This window comes from Ischnura elegans, chromosome 6 (assembly GCF_921293095.1).
Source record: "Ischnura elegans chromosome 6, ioIscEleg1.1, whole genome shotgun sequence".
Classification (NCBI taxonomy): domain Eukaryota; kingdom Metazoa; phylum Arthropoda; class Insecta; order Odonata; family Coenagrionidae; genus Ischnura; species Ischnura elegans.
In genome coordinates, this window is record NC_060251.1 from 26,808,029 (window position 1) to 26,832,543 (window position 24,515).

Consider the following 24,515-nt stretch of genomic DNA (forward strand, 5'->3'; position numbering starts at 1 on the left):
ATTTTATTCGCGGATGCGAATTCACGCTACCTGAAGTGTATCCTGTTTCATTCTCGGAACACCCCCCTTGGATCACTCCCACTCCGGTGGTGAATATTCTTTCACGATCTCGACCGAAGTCTTCCACAACTCCCTCGGAGTACCAGCGTTTGTTTGCCATGTTCCGATGGAATCACCCCAACCTTACCCCCGTTTACACTGACGGTTCGAAAGATAACTCTGCTTGTGCATGTGCAGTGTTCTCCCCTATCCACGGGAACATCAGAGCAAAGCTTCACCCGATGTGCAGTGTGTACACGGCGGAGCTTTATGCCATAAGGACAGCTCTAGAAGCCCTAGGTGACCACGGCGGCTCCTTTGTCATATGCACTGACTCCAGGAGCTCGCTACAAGCCATCTCTGGCTTCTCACCCGTGCACCCGATCGTGCAAGAAATACACTCTCTCCTGCTGACCCTTTCGAGAAAGGGTTTGAATATCCATTTTCTGTGGGTACCGGGAGATTAGGGGATAGCCGGGAATGAGATAGCAGACGCTATGGCCAAGGAAGCTCTGAATAACGAAGTTCTTGTCTCAACGCTGGTTCCCCACGAGGACTTACGAGCATCTCTAAGAAACGTGGTATTTGGAAAATGGAGGGAGTCATGGAGAATTCTAAATAACAACAAGCTCCGTGGCATCAAGGACATGGTAGCAGCGTGGCCCTCCTCAGCTCGTAGTAATCGGAGAGAGGAAGTAGTACTTACACGATTGAGGATAGGGCACAGCCCCCTGACCCATGCGTATCTCTTTACTGAAGAGAAGGAACCTCCCCAATGTGAGGATTGTAAGTGTCCATTAAGTATTAGACACATCATGCTAGATTGTGATAAGTACCGCGAAGCGCGAAGACGAAATAATCTAGGGGGAGACCTAAAAACCCTTTTAGGAGACCACCCTACCAACTTAATCTGTACATTTCGGTTTCTCAGAGAAATAAACATTTTTAATAAAGTCTAATTATGTACATTTTCAACAAAGACATCAGATGCAGTAGATTACTTTATACATAACTTTTGTAATTAAATAGCACAGCAGTGGTGCAAAATGACCTTGCCGTCGACGCACCCTAAATCCAAATACTACTACTACTACAAATAAAAATAATACCATACATCACTTGATTTCGGAGTTGTTACTTTCACGGTCAGGCAGCCATCTTGGACGACAAAAGAGGATCGCAAACATGATTATAACCGACACCCATTGGTTGCTACGACGACCAGCCATCAACAAGCGGGCTTTTAAACTCGTTGAGTCGTTGACAATATAAGAAAATTGGTTGCTACGACGACCAGCCATCAACAAGCGAGCTTTTAAACTTTTTGTGTCGTTGACAATATAAGAAAAGAAGAGATGGCCCTCGTCAGTTTTTCCTCAGTTTAGGATATTTACAACTTTTTCTCCCAGAATGAGAAGACTGTTGTTAAGGAATTGCAAGAAGAAGGATTTATACATAAATTGCGGAAGTGCCCCCGAAATCGCTGCAGAAAAATGCAGGTGCTATCAAAAAATGCTAGGTACAAGGGGAATTATGCAGCATTCTGCAATTCCTGTAGAAGATATTCTAGGTTGTGTACTGACACATTCTTTGAGAACTGCAGTCTTCCTTGGGAGTCCATTTTCGTCATTTTGTGGTTTTGGGTGTGCCACGTTTCAAGCAAGGACACCTCAAAGGTTACCGGTATCAACCGTGAAAGCGTGGTTCAGTACTACCGATACTTTCGGTAATAAATTATTTTCTAGATTGGATTAGACTATTAGATTCTAACATATCCACTTTTGGGCACCTCTTTTCTTAATTTACTTATGTTTACAGGGACATAGCCTCGTGGAAAATTATAAGCATGCCCAGAGTACAACTCGGAGGTGATGGAGTAGTTGTGCAAGTCGATGAAAGTGTCGTCACTCGACGAAAGCACCATAAGGGCCGGATAGTTAGAGAGAAATGGGTACTAGGTATCTACGACACCCAACAGAAAGTTGGTGTCGTAATATATGTTGTGCGTAGAGATAAGGGGACATTACTTCCCCTGATAGAGGAGTTTGTAAGAAAAGGCAGCACTATATGGACTGATGGCTGGGCAGCCTACGAGGGGTTGAAGGATCTGGGGTACACACACCATACCGTGAATCATAAAAAGGAAAGGAGTGCGGATGGTGTGTGTACCAACGAAATTGAAGGCTACTGGTCAAGACTGAAGCAGTTCTGCCGGCACACAGAGGTATTGCGGAGTAATTTATTAGCTGAACATATTGACGAGTTTATGTACAGACAGCGTTTCCAAGGATCCCCTGCCTCAATGTATCCAAATTGTTTACTTCACCTGAGGGAAAGATACCCTTTGTAGTTCTATTTTTTATAAACCTTTTATTTTCTAATATTATACTTTGTTACATGTTCATTTAATTTATATCTAGCCACATTAAAAATATTTGAAAATTAAAAAAAAAACATGATTATATTTTTTCCTAGTTGACCAGCCCATACATGTGCCCGGAAAGTTATTTACCCACTTCTACCTCCCACTTTGTTATGTATTGGACCAGCTCGAAGGATATTTTTTTCCAGTTGACCAGCCCGTACATGTGCCCGGAAAGTGATTTACCCACTTCTACCTCCCACTTTGTTATGTATTGGACCAGGTCGAGGGATACTTTTTTCTAGTTGACCAGCCCGTACATGTGCCCGGAAAGTGATTTACCCACTTCTACATCCCACTTTGTTATGAATTGGACCAGCTCGAGGGATATTTTTTTCTAGTTGAGAAAGTCAATATGCCGCCATGTCTTTCGTATTATATTCGTATGTAAATTGCTTTCGATTCTCTTTTGTCATCCAAGATGGCTGCCTGACCGTGAAAGTAACAACCCCGAAATCAAGTGGTGTGTGGTGTTATTTTTATTTGTATTGTCATCGTAGCGCTTCCGCCCACCTCTAGGTTTGTTCGCAACGTGAAATAAGTCATAAATCCAAAATTTGGTGAAGATTGGACGATAATAGCAGATTCGATAAAAGTATACTGTCACCCATTTTCCTATTTTAATCTCTTAGGACAGAAATTTTAACTCTGATTTTATCAGACCGGGAAGCTGGATTATTCAGTAAAGCCGATTGGTATAATTTTAAAGAAAACTATGATTATAGATGCGATGAAAATCGCTATAGCGTTTTTAATACGAAAATTTTAACGAGCGCTATCATCAACGTGGCAGACATAAGCGTGCCACGATTTGGGCGCATAATATCGAGACCTGCTCTTCCATGGTGGAACGATGAATGCGCCAAGGCATTCCGTCAAGCTAATAAAACGTAGCGAATTTTTAACTAGCATACGACGGCGAATTATTTGTCCGCATTCTTTGTTAAAACTTTCGCGGGTGCTCGTCATTTTGAATAAAAACTTTTGGGCTATGTCGCCGCGTCAATTCTTGGGTTGCCAAGCACGGCTAATTTTAATGCCGGTGTCCCTGTTGAAATTGTTCTTTTCTTCTTTGGATATTTAAATGGTTTCTCTGACGAGTCTCTGTCTTCCTTGAGGTCGATTGTGTGGCCAAGCGCTGCGTGTTCGGCTACCGCGGACTTTGTTGATTGCGCCAATCGAACCGCTCTCTCGTGCTCCTCTAGGCGTGTTTTGACTGATCTGCCTGTTTCGCCGATGTAGTTCTTCCCGCAGGTCTGGCAAGGAATTCGGTAGACCCCTTCCAGTTGCAGTGGAGTTCTATCCTTGACGGTTTTAAGGAGATGTTTTATCTGTATGTGAGGCGAGCAGGTTGTCCTTATCTGGAATTTTCTTTCGTAGGATATTTCCTATTACGTTAGTCGTCCCCTTAATGTGTGGCAGGATGACTTTCTTCTGGTCGCTGAGGTCATTTATGGATGAGTTCGCGGCTTCTGCGGTGTTGTTTTTCATCTCGTTCGTTTTGATGACTATGTTAAATGTGCGAGAGATAACTCCGTCGTCGAATCTATTTCCCCGAAGCTTATAGCTTCCGCCTCTCTTCGGCAAAGTTGTTCCGGTCACGTATCGTGTAGGAGCGGTGAATCAAGGTGTTGACCACTCCATTTATTTGGGCTGGGTGATGGTTAGATAAAGCGTGCAGGTACCGATTTGTTGCTGTTGGTTTTCGATACACTGTATGCCCCTATGTTCCATCCGTCTTCTTTTCCGTCTTCCTCCACCCGTTTCCGTTTTCCGTCTTCCTCCACCTCCATTGTTAACTTTATGTTGTTGTTATTCCCGTTCAAATAATTATAAAATTCTTGAAGCTTTTCCTTGCCGTGCGTCCAAATTATAAAAGTGTCGTCGATATATCTGACCTAAATATTAGGCTTGTGGGCGGCGTTCTGAATTGCTGTTTCTTCTATGTGTTCCATAAATATGATTGCAATTGCTGGGGAGAGAGGAGAACCCATAGCTGCTCCCCGCACGGGGGGAAGAGGGTAATCTCTTCCTTTGGGGAGCCGCGCCCCCACGGACCCGAGCCCACCGAGGAGACAAGCTCGTTAAAAAACCCCGTCGCTCGCTCGGATAGTGTCCAGACAGCATGTGACTCTGCTATTCTGAGTAGCCGTAACATCTGGCGTCCAGAATCACCCACGTGTTTGCCGTGCGTGGAGACCCGTACAAGGGGGAGAAGGGGATCTTGGTGGGTGAGTTCTCCGGCACCCAGCTGGGCGTCGGAAACCCGGTATGGGCCGGAGTTCAATACCCCACTTCGGCCCTGGATTCCCCGAAAAACGGGCGGCCGAGAAGAGCCCAGCTCGGTCAATCGGCTCCTGGCGGCTGGGGAGCTTGGCGGCTCCTTCCGAGCGTACGCCAGGACGGGTTAGTGCTGGAGATATGGGGGTCTCCGTAGGGCGGCCGAAGGCGTGTGGGTTCGGAGGGCCCCCGCGCTGGAGGATCTAACCCGAAAGAGGCCTCCTATCGAAGGTTCCTATATCCCTTGGGTAGCCCTGGCGACCACACCGGATCTCGGTGTGGCGTCCCGAATGTGTGGCTCCGTGGTGGGTGGGGAGCCCAGGGGACGAATTTTGTACGTGCGTATGGATAATAACTTCTTACCTCCAACAAAAAGATCCCGTTCGGAAACGAATGGGGGAGAAATGAGAAACAATAAATTTCTTATAATGAAATGTCAGAAGGAAGGGGAAACACTAAAAAAAGTATCCCCTTTCTTAATTCGTAAAGTCCTCTCTGCTACGGTCCCAGGTGATATAAAATCGGCCAAAAAGTTACGGGATGGATCCCTTTTGATCGAAACGGCAAACCAGGCGCAAAGTGAGAAGGTTCTCAACATGAAACTGATGCACGACATCCCAGTGACAGTGGAGGTTCACCGAACCCTGAACACTTGTCGGGGAGTTATAAGCCATTTCGACCTACTATATGTGGACGTTGACGAAATCAAACAAGAGATGGCATCCCAGGGAGTGTGCGACGCTCGTCGGCTGACAACGAAACGGAATGGAGAAATAGTAAACACCACCTCTGTAGTGCTTACATTTACGTGTGACCGGCTCCCTGACAAAGTGTTCATAGGGTTTGAATCAGTGCCCGTGCGACCATTCATACCAGCCCCGATGCGCTGTTTCCAGTGCCAAAAGTTCGGCCACATCGCACCGCGATGTGAGGGCAAGGCCACCTGCCCGCGCTGCGGCAAGGACAAGCACGATGGGGACAAATGTGCTGAAGCGGCCTGCTGCGTGAATTGCGAGGGTACGCACGCGGCTTATTCTCGCGATTGCCCGAAAATGAAAGAGGAACGGAAGATTATGGAAATTAAAACTGTGGATAAAATATCTTACCTAGAGGGAAGGAAAAAGTTCAAAGCCCTTAGTGCCCCCTCTTTCTCGCTTTCCTTTGCCGCAATCGCCTCCGCTCCAGTTAAGAAGTGCACCATTTCTACACAGACGGAACCTGAAAAGCAGATAGATGTATTAAAAAAACAAATGCGAGTAACAGTAGCAACAATAAAAAAAAACACCGCTAACACCTCCGTAGTGTCTCCCAAAAATACAACAAAGAAAACCACCAGAAAACCTGACCAGCGAGAGAAAACTCCCTCTCCTGCACCTCGATTATGTAAATGTGACAGCGACGACGGCGATAAGTGAATATCACGTTCTCCTATCACGTTCTTCCGCACCGAGCGATCATGTAAGCCACCGTCTTCGCGCATATCACGTTCACAGTGTGACGTCACACCCCATGATGCGAATCGCCTTTCATGGCAACGTATTTGGATGTTGGTAGCATTGGGAAATTTGAAGAGCCAATGGAAACCTTCGACACATCTCTGCCCGGAGGTCCGTCGTCAGCGGCGTTTTTCAAATAACAAACATGGAAGCGATTCAAATGTAAGTCCTTAACATCGTAATATAAATTATGGCAATAAGTTAAGTATTACTTTTTATGTTTGACCACGTACTTAACCCATTATGCTAATGTTGACCGGAAGAATCTACAGTCATTATATAGCTATATTGTAGAAAATGGTCGAAAATAATGAAAAGTTGTAACGTTGGGTGGAAACTTCTGTTGAAACGTGAATGGGAAGTGGAACATTTGGTTATGAGGCACTAGCGATGTGAATGCATGTAATTAATAGTTCATTTATAACAATTAAAAAAATCAAAAAGGAGGATAACGTTGGTGAGAGATTGTTCTAGGCAGACGTAAATCTTAAAACTGTGATATAAAGTAATCGACGATTAAATCATAGATATACTTCTATTATTAATTGAAATCTCTGATTTGGACTGGATTATGGATTGAGATTCGATTTGAATTAAAGCTCTTTGTGACATTGTTCGCGTATTGAAAAGTACTATATAGATAAAGTTTTCACATTTGGATTATAGCAGTGATAACACATTGTCTTGAATTTACATAACTTAAAATTATCACGCTACATTTAAACTTTCATATGGACTTGATTTTTAATTAGTTTAATTGGTAAGGCAAATAATTAAAATAAAGCTGGGGTGCTGCAGATGTTGCGGCTTCCATTTGCAATATAATATTTGGTATGTTGATTTGTTTAAATTTACTTCATTTGTATTTTTTTGTTTTTTTTTTAATATTTAAAAACAGATTCATTTCTCGTTTCATACATCTGTTTGCTATGAGATTATTGTTTGAATTAGGATGTTATATTTTCAGGAAAAAAAGTCGAGTGGGCCGTGCAACGGACCGGCAGTTGAAGTTGCTGGTGGACTACATGTCCACTCACAGCAGCTTTGCTGCCGGGAAGTTCACTGGCCCACTTGGCTATGAGAAAAGCCAGGGCCAGTGGCAAAATCTTGCCAACATGTTGAATGAACAGGGGGGATATAAAGAGGCCGAGCAGTGGAAGAAGGTTAGTAATTCAAAGACAAAAGATTACATTTTAAGGCTGTCAATGTTATACGAACTAATCAACAAGAAAGGTGCTATTTCGCTCTCGTCCGACCGCACCTTGAATATGCAGCGAGTGTATGGGATCCAGTGCAGAAAGACTTAATCCGCGAGCTGAATAAGATACAAAGGAAGGCTGCACGTTTCGTCAAAAACCGCTACGGGCGTACAGACAGTGTTACCCAGATGTTAAGCGAATTAGGCTGGGAGCCGTTGGAGACTCGGAGGCTGCGCGCTAGGCTTAGATTGCTTGAGCAATTGAAAATGGATATATTTAAGAGCGACACAGAGAACATAATCTTAGAGCCACACTATATTTCCAGGTCCGACAGAAGCGATAAATTAAGAGAGAAATTTAGCCGAACGGATAGATATAAGAATTCGTTTTTCCCCCGAACAATAAAGGACTTTAATAAACGCTTGTCCCAACCTCGTTAGAGCACTTCTTCTTTTTTTTTTAATAGCTGTAAACGGCTGGTGTCCTAACACCCCCTGCCACACGCCTTTTAGGCGGCTTGCGGGGTATTATGTAGATGTAGATGTAATCAGCTAATGTCATAATTAGACCTGGAGGGACCTTAAAAGGAATATAAGGGCCAAGGCTGCTCGAATAAATGCTGCCTGTAGGGAGACTGGCAATAGACCTGTGAGGGAGACCCTGTCAGAGATGGAAGAGAAATGCCTTTCCATCTTTGGAAGTGAAGTGGCAGTAGGGCTCCCCGGTCGTGACCACTGTGATGGCATTCCGGTGAGTACAGAATTTACACATTTGTTTACTGAGGTAACTGTTACTGGAAATTATATGTAAACATATGGAATGAGGTTGGACAGCAAAGGCAATTTCCTACTACTTTTAATTAATTTTATAACTACTTGGGTTTGAGTGTTGCACACTGCACAATCAATAGCTTAACAATGAATTCTAATTTTCTCTCTTAATTTTTAATTTGTTATTCAATGGTGGAAGATAATTAGAAAATGGGAAGTTAAAGGATGCTGGTGTTCAGTACATGATTTACTCCTTCATGTGTCATTAAGTGTTCATCCACAGAAATTCCCCTCCATACTAAGTATTTGCCATTAATTCACCAATGCTCACTTTCATCCCCGTCCCTCTCCTATTATCATCATCACATTCATTACCCTTTCATCCTCATAAATGTTTGCAGGCAAGTGTGTATGTGTGTTATCTGTTGACCATTTTGTAAATCGTCCAAACCCAGATACAAATAAATTTATTTATTCATTTTTGAATTTACATTTGCTCCTCGTTGTTGTTGAATTTCCGCATTTGCATTTCTTTATTTAAGGATTTTATATAAATGCAAGATTGCAATGGAAATAATTCTCAGTAATTGCAAAAATCATCTCAATATGACAAATATTTTTATCCATATTTTAGGGTCCTTCACAGATTGCCATTACCACTGACGACACGTCTCAGCAATCTGAAGCATCCAGGGTGAGTATGAAATAATTTCAAAAGATTGTATAATTTCGAAATAAACTTTATTACTTAATGCAAATCCTGTTATTTGAGATATTTATTTATCATTCCTTTTCAGGCTCCGGGTGAGGGAACTAGCATCACTGTCGAGGAACATTTACCAGCAGCAGTGGACCATGTAATTTTATTTTTCTCTGTCAACCTTGCTATGTTTTAATGCTTTATATAAGTTGTACTCAAATACTTCATTTTATTTTTTTTATTCATTTCAATCATTCACACAGATGGAAATAATTGTAGAGGATTTATTCCATAAAGAGGAACCGGGGACTGCAGGCAGGCGTAAGTTTTTTACTGTCTCAAATTGCCACCTGACATTTAAAAAGTTAGTTTATGAGCTGCAGCTAGTCTACTAAAGTTAACTCAGCTAAGTTTAAAAGTTGACAAGCTGAAGCAATAACAAATTTTCAAGTACATGCATTGAAATGACATAGATTCTATCATTCATAAATCAATCAATACATCACAACTCTGTGAACATCAAGTATAACAAATTGGAACGCTAAGATAATTAATAATACATTTACCTCCTCAGAAAAACATGAAGGTGACCTACAAAGGACGACGGCCACCATATTGGAGGCAATTAAATCCTCCGAGGTAATTGTACACTCGCTAATGAAATTAATCAGTCTTTACAATCAGATATAAACACTATATTCATGGCTGCATAAAACAATATTCTATTACAGAAGATGAAAGAGGATTTAGAATTAAGAAAAATTATTGCCCGAGAAAGGGTGGCAGCATCCCAAGAGCGTCAGGCTGCAGCTGCTGAAAGGCAGGCTGCAGCTGCTGAAAGGCAGGCTGCAGCTGCTGAGAGAAAAGCTGCGGCAGCTGAGCGTATGGCTGCAGCAAATGAAAAGACGGCCTAGTGCATGTGGAAATTGTTTTGTGTTTTTTTAAGGGCATTTCATGATGATTTTAATTTTATATTTGAAGTGATTGTAATTTAATTTTGTTTAATATATGCCTTATACCAATTATTTTTATTTTATTCGCATGATTAAAAATTAATTAAAATTATAAATGGATTAATTTATAAAATGGGTTCCATTTTAAATTTTATTTTCAAGTAATAATTAAGTAAAAAATTGATGAATCTACATTCGTCTAGTGTCCTCCCCACCCATTATTACTTCAGGTTCTGCAGCCTGTTCCACATACTCCAATGGAGGAATATTTATGTCTGGCATTTCAAGTCTATTTTGAAGCATTAAATTATGGAGGATCCCGCAAGATAGTATTATTTTTGAGGCATTTTCAGGAGAATAATGTAAAACTCTATCTGCAGATAAACAACGCCACACATTTTTCATGACACCAAACAGGCGCTCAACGCAGTTTCTGGTCCTGCAGTGAAAATTTGTATAGCGTTCTTCTGGCGAGTTTGGTGCAGCTTGCCTTACTGGTGTTAATAAATATGGCTGTAACGCATATCCAGAATCACCTGAAATGGATCCCTGAATTATTATTGTTTGTTTAGTCATTAGTTTACTTTTAATTGAGTGAGGAGAAACAGATTTTACCTAACAGCCACGTGTTTCTTATTCCTTCATTATGCCAAGCTTCCATCTGCTGCTTCACCCTACTTGCGTTCCAAATGAATTGGTCGTGGACTGACCCAGGGAAACGAGCCGTCAGGGAAAGTATTTTTAGGTCATGGTCACACACCTTGAAAGTTGGTATTACAATATAAAATATTTACATTCAGCTTCATCACTGCCACCATATCCTCATAAATATGAATTTAAATGCATCAAACCTAAATAAATGGGCACTTACTGCCTGCACATTAAGGGAGTGGCCTCGGTATCGGTTGTTATAGTACGCCTCTTCTCTCACAACTGGCTTCACTATTTTAATGTGGGTGCAGTCAATGCACCCAACCACCCCAGGGAAACCTCTTGCCTCCATAAACCTATTACAATTTACATGCATGAGATTAGTTTATGGCTATGAGAGCATATCGTGACGGAATGATTCTGAATTCTAATCCATGAATTTGAACGTTTCAGTTACCTATTTTTTACTATTTGCCGATCTTCAAATGTCGCTGGGAATTTAATGTACCTTTGTGCGAGGACTTCCACAATAGCACTGCAAACTTTACGAATGCAATTGCTGACAGTGGATTGCCCCACTGAAAGGTACATGTCCTGCCCAACAGATCGTTGATAGGAGCCAGTGGCCATGAAGCGGATGGCTGTGAGAATCTGTAATTATTCAATAAATGGAATTAGCAATGAATTCTAAGGAAAATTGGAAGCATGACACTACTTATGTTCTCATTTTCATCACCTGTATATGTGCAGGCAGACCTGTCGAGCGTCTTCTCTCTAGTAAGTGACCCAATTCCTCCACAAGGTCTCTCGCCATTCTCCGTGAAATGCGGAACAAGGATTTGAAATCTTGTTCACGCATTTCAAATGGATTGTGTTGATCCCGGAGTTGCCTCCGTATCAACCGGAAACGTTGCCTTGCCCTTCGTTGCTCATGCTCATGGAGGAGCAATGGCAAAAAATAAAATGCCTCCATTCGTCCTAAAAATGGCAATAATTTATAACTTACTAATAAGAGCTATGAATATGGTATGTCCCGTTTGTATTATACGTAAGTCCAGCCTACCTTCTATATCTTGCGAGCTTGCCAAATTGCGGACGTATAAGATTGATTCCTATTCAAACAAACCGCCGAATCTTCACGCTGTTGGCGCTATGCGAACGAAACATATGAAGAACGAAAATACGCGCGCGCCGGTAGTTACCTCACTGAGGTATTTACATGAATATAAATTGTGATTAATTCGTGGTATTGCTTTATGTCTAATCTCCGCAAAATATTGACTGGAATGATAATGTTTGCATAACATATACCTCGATGACAAGTAGAAAAAAGTTAAAAAGTTGTTTTTTTTTTTCAAATATTTCAACGAAATTGACGCATATACTTTTGAATGAAATACTCTCCAACCATTTCAAAATGTCTTTATAGATAAAAAAAGGGCATGGACTTAGGTATTTAAATATTTTGTCGATGAAAATTGGCATATACGATGCCGCGACCGCCGCGATTGACGCTTATCACCCTTATCACCTTCAGTTTCGGACGCGATAAGGCGAAGACGGCGACAGGGTGATATAAAGTGCTTTCACGGATACATAATCGCTGTGATGACCCTCCGTCGTAAGTATCACGTTGCCCCTAGCAACGACGTCGACATCACCCTTCTCACATTTACATAATCGAGGTGCAGGTCCCTCCGGCAAAGGTATGGAACCGATGCAGGAGGACATAGACGAAGATCTCTGTATTTCGGACACAGAGATCGAAAAAATCAGGAATAAGGGAAGGAAAAGTCGCTTGAAGCGATGATTCCACAGATTTCCGGGCTAATGCTGCTCCAAGTTTCAATATTTACATCAATTTTTTTTCTGTTTTTATCTTTCACCCTTTATAAACCTTTTTATGACTTTTATATTACAATGGAATTGTAATGGATTTTATCGGCATACGGAGGAGCTGGCTGTTTTAATAAATGATTTTAACCCTTTATGTATATGTCTACAAGAAACGCATTTTAAATCGACAGACAAGGGAATTTTAAAGGGATATAGTGTGACTAGGTTGGATGACTTGAGTGGGCGAAGAGCACAAGGTGGTGTAGCAATAGCGGTCCGGGATACCCTACACACCTCCCGTGTGCGGCATTCCAGGCTGTGGCCGTCACCGTCCGTGCACCCATGGAGGTAACGCTGTGCAACGTGTACCTCCCGGAAGATGCTCCGGTAAATGACAATAACCTTCAAGCCCTCTTACGTCAATTACCGCGACCCTATATTTTATTGGGTGACTTTAACGCTCATGATCCTCTGTGGGGCGGCCCTTCTGCCCAACGCAACAGAAGGGGACGGATTTTAAGCAGCTTTTTCCGAGATTTTAACCTCTTTTTATCGAACAATGGCGAGAGGACACACTTTAACTCCTTTAACGGAGAATATTCCTCCATTGATTTGTGCTTATGCACGAGCAGCATTTTTACAAGACTGAAACTGTCTGTCCATACGGATCTCTGTGGTAGTGACCACTTCCCGATTTTAATCAAATCTGACGAGATTAACAATACGAATTTTATCCGCGAGGGCAACTGGATTGTCCACAAAGCCAAGTGGTCTGTTTTTAAAAATTCTTTTAATTTCACGTACGATGCTCTTCTGGGCGGAACAAAGAACGTTGAGGTGCTAACCGCTAGCATAGTGGACGCAGCGAAACGTAGTGTCCCCTTATCTAAGGGCGCAATCCGTCGACCAGCGTTACCATGGTGGAATGAGGAATGCGCCGAAGCTATTAAGAAACGGAAACGTGCCCTCCGTATTTTTAATAAGTTTCCAACTGCCTCTAATCTTGCCTCATTTCGGCGACTCAGAGCAAAAGCTCGACTAATTATAAAGGAGTCAAAGAAGGCTTCCTGGATAAATTATGTATCCTCCATCAACAACAGGACTCCACTAACTCAGGTCTGGAACAAGGTGAGGGCTATCTCGGGAGCACGGCATGTTCACGGAGTTTCGTGCCTTGTATTTCAAGGTGTGACATTTCACACACCGGATGAGATATGCGACGTTTTCGGGGAAGCGTTTGCCAAGACCAGCAGCGACGAGAACTACTCAGCAGCCTTCCTATCTATTAGGGAACGCTCCCCACACTTGAACTTCACCGAATCGCACGCAGCAGCCGGATACAGTGATCTTTTTTCCTTATTGGAACTGAAGTCCGCCATAACGGATTCCAAAGACAACGCGCCAGGAGTGGACGGAGTCCGAAACATATTTCTTCGGAATATTCCGGAGAACGCGTTGATGGATATTCTCCATACCCTCAATCAAATTTGGGTTGAGGGAAGCTTCCCTACAGCGTGGCGGGAATCAGTAGTTGTCCCTATCCCCAAACAAGGAAAGGATAAAACAGACCCAAATAATTATAGGCCAATATCCTTGACCAGTTGTCTATGCAAGACCATAGAAAGAATGGTGAACCGTCGGCTCGTTTGGTGGTTGGAGCGTCGGAACCTTCTTTCCAATATCCAGTGCGGTTTCAGGCGAGGTAGATCCACCACAGACCACCTCGTGAGAACCGAAAATTTTATCCAGGAGGCTTTCCTTCTGGGCCAGCATGTCATAGCCGTGTTCTTCGACTGGAGAAGGCGTATGACCGAGTCTGGCGCCAGAAGATTCTGAGTACATTACACGAGTGGGGCCTAAGAGGAAATCTTCCAATTTTTATCAAAAAATTTTTAGCAGACCGTGTTTTTAAAGTAAGACTAGGTAATCATTTATCCGGACCTTTTACACAACATAATGGGGTACCACAAGGCTCTGCACTCAGCGTCACACTCTTCGCCATTGCGTTAAATGACGTTACAGAATGCGTCGGAACACCAGTGATGGGCTCCTTATTCGTGGACGACTTGGCCATTTTCTGTCGATCGTCCACAATTGCGAGTGCCGCACGGGTCATCCAGCTGACCCTTAACAGACTTGGGGAATGGTCGAATCGAAGTGGATTTCGTTTTTCCGTTGAAAAAACGAAATGTGTCCACTTCCATCGTAAGCGGGCACATGTTCCTCCACCAGAACTTCGCCTGAGCGGCGGAATTCTACCTTATACGGATGCAGCTTTCTGGGTTTGATTTTTGACCGCCGCCTTAATTGGCGTGAGCACATTGAGTTTTTAAAAAACAAATGTTTGAAAGTTTTAAATATCCTGCGATATCTATGTAATTACTCGTGGGGTGCCGATCGCTCCACGATGCTTTTATTGTATAGAGCATTTGTGCGCTCTAAATTAGACTATGGATGTTTTGTCTACTCCTCTGCCCGTGAAAGCTATTTGAGACCTTTGAACACGGTTCACAATGCGGGGCTTCGATTGGCAACTGGAGCTTTCAGGACTTCTCCGGTCTTGAGTGTTTACTCAGATTCTGGGGAGCCCCCGTTGACTGCACGCCGAAACATCCTTATGTGCAACTATGTTGCTAAAATTCTAACAATGAGAGGGCACCCCAGTTTTAATATTATTTTTAACCCACGCTTTATAAATATTTTTAACAGGCGGCCTAGGGCAACTAGACCCCTAAGTATTACTTTTAATAATTTTATCCTGGGAATTCGGAAAATGCACCTTGGCAGGTACCTTTTCCACAAGTCAGCTTTGTCCTCCACAAAAATCAAAAATCTTTGACAACTGCCGCGGAATACCAGCATAGCTTCAAGGAAGTAATGCACCGCCACCCCGGCTTCATTCCTGTTTACACGGACGGATCGAAGTCGGAGCGTGCGTGCGGGTGTGCAGTGATCTCGTCTCACCATGGAACCCTCAAGGCCAAGCTCAGTCCGCTGTGTAGTGGCTATACGGCAGAACTGTTCGCCATAAAGATACCTCTGGATGGTATTAAGTGTAGCAACGCGTCCTTTATCGTCTGCAGCGACTCCATGAGCGCCCTGCAGTCCATTTCCAGTTTTTCTCCCAGTCACCCAATCGTCCAGGAAATTCAAAATAGACTACTTTCCCTTGCTCGGAAAAAAGTGAAAATCCGTTTTCTGTAGGTTCCTAGACATGTGGGTATTGCTGGAAATGAGAAGGCCGACTCGGCCGCGAAGGCAGCCAGCGAGGACGACGTTGCTGATTCTGTGCTGGTACCTTATGAAGATTTGAAGGCGACCACAAAAAAGATAGCCTTAGAAAAGTGGAAAGAGACTTGGCTCTCTCTTACCGGAAATAAACTGCGCGCAATCAAGCCGGTAATTTCAGCGTGGCCCACGTCTGTCAGGAGGAACCGCAGGGAGGAGGTCGCAATCGCACGATTGAGAATTGGGCACTGCGCTCTGACCCACTCGTACCTCTTCACCGAAGAGAGAATTCCACCCCTATATGATGTTTGCGACTCTCCCATTACTGTGAGACATCTCCTGACTGAATGTGAGAAATACCGCTCCGTGCGCCATCGGCTGAACATCGGAGGAGACCTAGGGCACATCCTAGGAGACGACCCTGATAGTGTCAGCGGAGTGATAAAGTTTTTAACCCTTCACTGCATGATTTTTTCAAAATTGATGAAATAAATCATAGGTACGTACATTAAGCTTATGTTAATGGAAAAAATAATGAAAATTTTTTTTTCCAAAACTTTGAGTACTAAAGTTGCAAAATAGTAGCCGTTCCATATATGGCACACCATGCAGTGGTCACCCAATTTTATTAGTGCTTTCAAAAACCTATGTAAAGCACAGATTACCTCTTTAACAGACTAAATGATGGCATATATGCCCGGTGATGGCTTTCATGGGCCCCTGGATTACTGATGCATGTTAGCCACTAAATCCTATCCTAAATCCCACCCCTTACTCACTTTAGACGAGATATAGGCACTTTCAGGTTATTTCATACGTACCTTATATAAGTTTTTATACTTGATTTCAGCCAATTTTATCATTTAATCGATTTGTGATCCAGGCCACCAGGCGAATATCCCCACCTGTCTCTCATTGCCGCCGGCCCTGATCACTCAGTAATTGTTAGTAAAGGAGAGAAATTATACAAATAGTGTACGACTTGACTTGCAAAGGAAGTCATTCAAGTGTCACCACCAGATCTCGTTCAAATTTGGGTAAGTGATAGGAAATGGTTACCCATGAGATGCAGTTTTTGTTCCGCCACCAACGCTCAATACTTTTCGAGATATTAGTAACGGGAAGTATGTACCAGAAAACTCCTGCATGTTATGCACCCCGCAATCCAAATAATGGGCCCTTCTACACCCTCGCTATGATGAAGAGCATTGATGGCGTATTGTTGTGCTGCGGATTGCATAACTTCAGCATTTTTTTCCATCTTTGGATGGAGGATTACTGCCTTTTCCCTCTTGCTTTTCTGTGCAAGCAATGTCAGGAATGGTGACCTAGGGAGGACCCCGGCAAAAAGTTATTTTCTTGCCACTTTGCACAGAGTAATTCTCAGCTCAGTTCTGAAGTCTGCTAGAGATGTGTATTTTGCGATGTGCTTATGAATGAACATTCATCCATATAATAGCCGTGAGTTGATCACAATGACATCAAGAAGGTGGTAGAATAGGCGAAAGTGCCACTTTTTTATTACATTTTAATCTCCCTATTATGCTGTCTAGGAGATCTACTCCTCCCATGTGATGGTTATATATCATAATCATTTGTGGGCAGTATGTTTTCTTTTTCTCGTGTCTTTTTGTTTTTTTTTGTTTGTTTTCTTTTGTTTTGACTTGATTGAGTGACAGCTGGCCAATGAATTTGAGGGCAGAGTGAAATGTATTGCACAGCTGACACATCTACACCCTCTTCTGTCGTGGTACATTTTTCTAAAGTTCCACGTCCCTTTTTTCTCATATCTATTTCCAAAGAGAGCTTCCGACATTGTTCTCTGTTTCTTCGTAATGTCCCCAGTGATTCAATTCCTCATTTGTTTACGTAAACTACTAAGGGCAATGATATGTGCTAGTTGTCAAAAAAAAACCTTATGGTATTTATGTTGTGGAATATAACTCCAGAGGCGCACTACTACATTCGCACTCGCACCCAAATAAAGCTCTTCAGCACGCCGATTGGTTTCGTCCCTTTTTTTACAGTATATTACGGTATTTGGAAAGACCGCTTCTTTTAGTCAAAGGACTTGATGATGTTGATGGCATATTTATCAGCACCTCTTCATGCCTCACATCCGGTTCATCTGTCACATCTGGTTCAGATTCAGAGCAAAACGTTTTCTCATCATTAGAGAAATATAAACCATCCTCGCTATCTTTAGGGATTGCTAAATCATCAACAATAGCTGCTGTATCAATTTGTAATTGATTCTGTAAAAAATACTTGCATCAGCAATATTATCAAATAACCTTGAAGGCATTGGATACAACCTTGGGGGAGGACGTCATCTAAAAACCTATGGAGAGATGGGATCAACTAAAAGTTACATAGCATTTACAATGCACCTGTTTAAGTTTTTTGCTCGCCAAGCGTAATAAATACCGTAAATTGAACACAAAAAGGTGAAAGGAGTGTTTCATGTTGGCCAATCTTCTATTTTAATTCAATGTAACTGAACCACTGCATCTACAATGTTACGATTAATTATGCCACAAAATTTACTTCTTTTTATCCATCTCGCAGATGATATAGCTATCTGGTGACGTCACAGGGGTCATCGATGTAATGGGAATGTCGTTCAAAGATATTTGAACTGATTTAATTTTTAGAGGCAGCGTTACTCATTGGAGGGGTAGGATAGGAAAAATTAGTACTGTTATCCATAATGGAGTTGGAAGAGTAACATAATATAGGTATAGCCCACTGGTACCATGAAAAAAACCAACTTTGGCAGGTCCATGTAAGCCTCGCCCATCCGAAAAATTGTCAACATTAAATGGCAACAAATATGTGCACTCACTGTTATAATAATTGCCCATGCATGAAAAAATTACTTTTGAATAATTCAAATCAACATTATTTCAGTATTCACTGAGGAACCTCACTTATATGCTTCGGCTACTTGTACCCACAGGAAGTACTCTTCAATGGGAAAATAAAGCAAAAACTATGCAGAACATATATTTCACAGCTATGCAACGAAGTGCACTAAATCACGGTGCTGGTATCAGACCGTCACTATCGAACAAAAAGGTAGCATACCTACATATCATTAGGCCAGTGACGAAGAAATCACTCGAAAACTAAAAAGGACCACCACTGCATGGTGTGCCATATCAGGCACAGATACTTATAAGAACTTTTACGCATCAAACAAATACTTTGGTGCTATTAAAACTACCAGAAATATAGTATACACATATCTTTTCAATAATTAAATTATTTTGGCTTCCTGTGTTTGCTAGAACTACAATTTATAAGAAAGTAAAAATGTTAAAAAATTGCAAAAAAATTTTTTGACGCATTCACATAGATATGAGTACATGAAACAATGGTGCTGCAAAGTAGCGGTAGCCATTGGACTTCATGATTTTCAGCAGACTACAGGCAATAGGGCTTGAAAATTTCAAGCCAGTATCTAGAATTATTCCCGCAGTGCAAGCCATTAAATAAGCTGTGCCATATATGGCACGCCATGCAGTGTAGGGTTAATAGAGACCGGGCTAATTAACAGTGTTTAAATTCCAACCTTTTTATAATTTGACAACCCCTTTTATTTCGAAACTTTTATGAATGTTTAAATGTTTTTTTTAATGCATCTTTTAAAATTTTTGTTTTTATAGATTGTCTGTGGTGCAAATGACCTTAGTTGTCGAGGCACCCTAAACACAAATACTACTACGAATAGGACTCAAGGGTAAAAAAATGAACGTGGACGAAGAAACACCGCCGGGCGTACAAATGTTTGCGCAATCCGTTGCTTCGACGAAGAAGATGCGCTGCTGGCCCTTCATTTGCCTCCGCAAGGAAAAAAATAAAGCTAAGCAGAGTTCGATGCAGAAAAGGGCATAGTAGAGAACGCCGAACAATATTACAAGGCTGAAAGAAAAGCGGTCCCTTTCATCCTGGACCTGTGTAAAAATAGACGAATACATTCTCTCGAACGGGAGGTGCTCTTAATATAATGAAACGGTACTGGAAGCTAAAAGGACATCAAGTCTTTTCCTTGAGTCAAAAAGCGGTCTGGAGGGCGTCTCTGAAAATACTCAACTTGCACTCAAAAACTCAGGAAATGAGGTTGAAATTAACGTCATTTTATTAGCATAGTAAGAAAAACATATTATGCAACCAATTTATCCTAATTATACTAGGAGAATTGTTAAACTGCTTATTTACAGTTTAGGCATATTTAGGTTAGTTAATATTTACGCAAGACATTCAACATGCATTGAAATAACCACTTTTTTAGCACATAAAATAAATTTCTTTCTTTATTCCAATAGCGTGGCATTCCATTTTTATTTTTAAAGCAATAAATTACCTTAGAATTTCAATTGTTATGCTATAGGCTCAATGTTATGTAGATCTTTAGCTGCAATGCGTAAATGTGTGACGTTTGAAGTCCATGCTAAGTTCCTCATGAAAAGCCTTTGAAGTTGAGATAAATATTTCTATTTAATGTTCACCAGATATTTATGTCCTTTATTCCAGTTTCATGGCATTCAATTTCCATTTTCATAGTCCGTACATTACCTTAGAATTTGCATAGTCATGCTATATGTATGGATTTTATGAAGATCTTAAACTAGCAGACTTAAAAGTTTGACTTTATTTGTTCAAGCCAAGTTCCTCACAAAAAGGTGTTGAAGTTGATACAAAATTTTAAATTTAATTTTCGCTGGATAAAATGAAATTCTCAAAAAAAATAGTGGACACCTATTAAAAGGAAACATTGAAAGCTTTTCTTCACAAATCTCGGGGAAAGAATATAGGCTGATAAAAGGTGGGCTCTCTACTCTACTTTAAATATTATTGTATTTTCGTATACAGTGTGCTTCTGTTTTGTCGTGGCATTGGTCCTTAGCCATTGCAAGAAGTTACACTTGGGAATTGTTTGATTGAAAAAAAGAAACAATTCTGGAAAAAAAATGAAATGAAATTATTAAAAATAGAAAAAAAAGATGAAAACAAAGAAAAACTGCTGCAAGAAAATAAAAAAAGAACCAAACGCATAACAATGCACCGAAAAAAAGCAAAAATGTAAGGAAAATTGATACTTAAAAAAAATGTTTTTGGCCAATCAGGGCCTTTTCCCGACGTGTTGTTGGTTAGGGTTGGTTATTTTAATTTTAGTGTGCTTTCGGACGCGCTCACAGGAAGCCTGTCTTTCTCATTCTCCTTCACCAACATTGGAAAGGTTACACTGGTCCCCTGTACACTTGTATTCTGATTTTTTCCCCTGTGTGAGTACTTACATTCATCGGCGCTGAAGAGGTGGTATACATACTCACCAGCAGCTGGACGGATTCCGGATATGAAGTCCGGGTGATTTTTGAGGTGGACGGACGGGCGGATACTCAGGAGGAATAAAACTTACAACACATAATTAGCCATAAGTATCACAAGATGCAAATTCCCGACCTTTTTTGCGGCGGCTGGAGGGCTGAATTCTTTAGCAGAGGTGTGGGAACGAATATAATCCGTGGGAAAATCCGAGGGGATTTTCCCACGGATTATATTCCGTGGGAAAACGATCGGCAGGGGATTTCGTATACTCCTTCAATTTGAAGTGGCGTCCTATCCTTGGCATTTCCGAGGAGGTGTCGCACTTGGGCGTGTGGTTTAAAAATGGCTTTAATGTCAAATTTCCGGAGGATGTTACCGATCTTATCCGTCGTTCCTTTCACGTAGGGGAGGAAGGCTTTCTTTTGGCTAATGATGTCTTCTGCGTCTTGGGAATTGTTCCTGTAGTCCTTGTTGATAATCTTTCTAAAATTTCGGGATATAGCTCCGTTGTCGTAACCATTAAGACGTAGTATGGATTTCAGTTTAATAATTTCTGAAGATAGATTCTTCGGGTCACTCAGCCGGATCGAGCGTTCAATTAGAGAGGTCATCACAGCGTTTAATTGAGCAGGGTGGTGATGAGAACTGGCATGGAGATACCGATTTGTTGATGTCGGTTTTCTATACACGGCGTGGCCCAGGCTTCCGTTTTCATTCTTCTTCACCAAGACGTCGAGAAATGGCAGTTTTCCGGATTCTTCTATCTCCATAGTGAATTTAATGTTGCTGTTAAGGGTATTTAAATATTCAAAAATCTATTCTGATCTATCTTCTGTCGACCATGCGTCCAAATGATGAAAGTGTCGTCTATATACCGTAACCAAATTTTGGGTTTATGCGTTGCATTTTCGATTGCCACTGTTTCTAAGTGTTCCATGTAAATATTCGCCACTGCTGGAGAGATGGGAGATCCCATCGCCGCCCCTGAAACTTGTTCGTAGAAATTATTTTGCCATCGGAAGAAAGTGCTGTGCAGGCAAATAGATGTCAGAGAAGCGATGTTCTTGTCGAACCTTTCTTCTATTAGTTGGACCGCCTCTTCCCCCGGTATATTCGTGAAAAGTGACATCACGTCAAAACTGACGAGAATGTCCTCCGGGTTCACTCGTACGTCCTTTATGATTCGCAGGAAATGCTGTGAGTTCTTTACGTACGATTTGGCTTCCTCTACTTTAGGTTGCAGAATTTTCGCTAAATATTTAGCCAGCTTGTACGGTGGGGCGTCTATGGCGCTAACGATAGGTCTAAGCGTTATATCTTCCTTACGTATTTTGGGTAATCCATAAATACAAGGAGTTTTTGGGTCTTGTGGTATCAGCTTCTTTCTGACTTCTGGATCCCCTATGTGTTTCTTAATGGCTTCAGTGGTTATCCTCTTGAAGCGAGACGTCGGGTTGCGTTCTAATTTTCGGTATGGGCCTTCTCTTATGACCTCTTCCATATTCTTAATGTAGTCCTCTTAGTTAAATAATACCGTCGCATTCCACTTATCCGCTGGTAAGATGATCAAATCCACGTTCTCACGAAGGTTTTTAAGAGCCATCCTTTCTCTCCTGGTAACGTTGGCCTTCTGATGTTGGGATGCGGAGTTCGTCAAGATGCGGGATGTGTCCTGTCGTACAATCTCTTTTTGTCCGTCCAGTTCTTCACCATCTTCATCACTTTCGATAGGTTCTTCCTCTTCGCTGGAACAGCTCTCCATAAAATCTTCTCTCAAGAGGGAAACTGTTTTAATCATATTTGATGCATTGTCCGTTGTAATAGAATATATTTGCTTTAACGAAATCCCATAAGAATGTAGAACATTTTTGATTTCGGTCTTCAAGTTTTCAGCCGTATGTGCACAATAAAGCTGTTTGACACAAAGATTGCGTAGGATTATTTTCCCTTCCATTATGAATTGAATGTTGATACCTATGACAGATCTCTCTTAACCTTGTGGCACAGTCTAATTTTAAACAAATTAGCCTACCAATTACATCTGCCTTAATCTTCCCGCATCGCAGCGGCCTCTTCTTGAACACTATCCGAAATATTCTTTCGGTTGACGCGTAAGTTGGTTTCTCCAGATTGTTCCCTTAGTGCATTTATTATGGGATCAATTATCATCCTCATCCCAGTATCCTCTACAACACTGAATGGACGCCCATTTTTTTCGTGAGCTCTCTATAGGCTTCAAAGAGTCGAGTCTTTGACATCTTGATCGTGATTGTGTCTGCCTTGCGCTTTCTCACGGCCGAAAGAGTTGTTCTGGAAGGTCCAGGAGTGTTGATCTGCCTCTCTTGCTCATTGTGTTCATGGGAATACCCTGAAAAAGAAATGAGTTATTGAAAAAGTTAACCTTTACTCGTTGAATGAGAATAATTGAGGAACAATGAGGCCTCCCACGAATGTAATTTTCATCCGTGACGCAATTTGCCATAACAGCAGACCTAGTTTCCGTGTTCATATTTATCTGTCCACGTTATTCTGTTCATATTTTGTTCCAAGCTTAGAAACAAAGAATAATGTCAGCTTATAAACACAGCCTTGACGAATTCACAGTTTATTGAAATTATTTTATATTATATCTTGTATCATATGTTATAAGATGTGGTGGAAGAATTTAATATTATTTAAATAAGGTATTGCAGTATTTCCACTAAATTTATTTAAGCATGATGCATGTCGTTGTTTCAACAATTGAGAATGTTGTGGTAACGACGATTCGTGTCGTGCTATAATAAATAATGGATATATTGCAATGTCTTATTTATCTATTATATACTAAATATTCTCGCGGCTGAGCTTAAAGCCACCGAGTGCGTCCACCGGGTTGCGGATGGTGGGTTGACCTTTAGATATAGAGGTTAGCTGCGAGATAAGCGAGTTCTCTCGTCGAATAAGCAGTCGTGGGCAAAAAGCGGCGGTATTCTGAGGGGGTATTGGGCTACCCTTGGGTAAGATAGACCATTTAAAAGATACCAAAACCTGTGAAGATACCGTGACTTGGATACTGGGGGCCGCCAACAATTATGCCTCTCATCACCTGGGGGAGAGGGCAGCAGCTCTTCTGCACATGTGCGAAGGTGGAGACCATACTGGTCAGTACAGCGACACATTCCACTACGGGCGTGGTAACATTTACTTTAACGGCTGTAGTACTGCGATGTGGAAGAAAAGGGAAAACCACCACATTATCATCCCGAGGAGTCACAGCTACTCCACTCAATTTATATAATGACATGATGGAATTCTCTCGGGTAAAATATTCCGGAGGTAAACTAGTCCCCCATTCGGGTCTCCGGGCGGGGACTACTCGAGAGGGTACATCGGTCAAACGAGATAGAATGTTATGGATAGGAACATGGAACGTCAGATCACTTCGTACCTGCGGTAAGCTAGGGAACTTGAATGTGGAGATGCGAAGAATGAACCTCGATGTATTAGGAACCAGCGAAATGAAGTGGCCCCAGGAAGGAGACTTTTGGAGTGGAAGCTACAGAATGATACACACGGGATCGCTAAATGGTAATGCTGGAGTAGGCATAATGCTTAGAATGAGCGCCGG

General features: G+C 41.8%; 1 protein-coding gene across 1 annotated transcript; it reads left to right on the plus strand.

The window, feature by feature from the left end:
• Positions 1-7,010: 7,010 nt before the first annotated feature.
• Positions 7,011-9,738, plus strand: LOC124160790. The gene is made up of 6 exons (XM_046536829.1): positions 7,011-7,400; positions 8,004-8,186; positions 8,841-8,900; positions 9,004-9,063; positions 9,170-9,545; positions 9,638-9,738. Exons 1-5 carry the CDS (start codon positions 7,071-7,073, stop codon positions 9,299-9,301), a joined length of 765 nt encoding a protein of 254 aa, XP_046392785.1. The 5' UTR covers positions 7,011-7,070; the 3' UTR covers positions 9,302-9,545; positions 9,638-9,738.
• Positions 9,739-24,515: the final 14,777 nt, after the last annotated feature.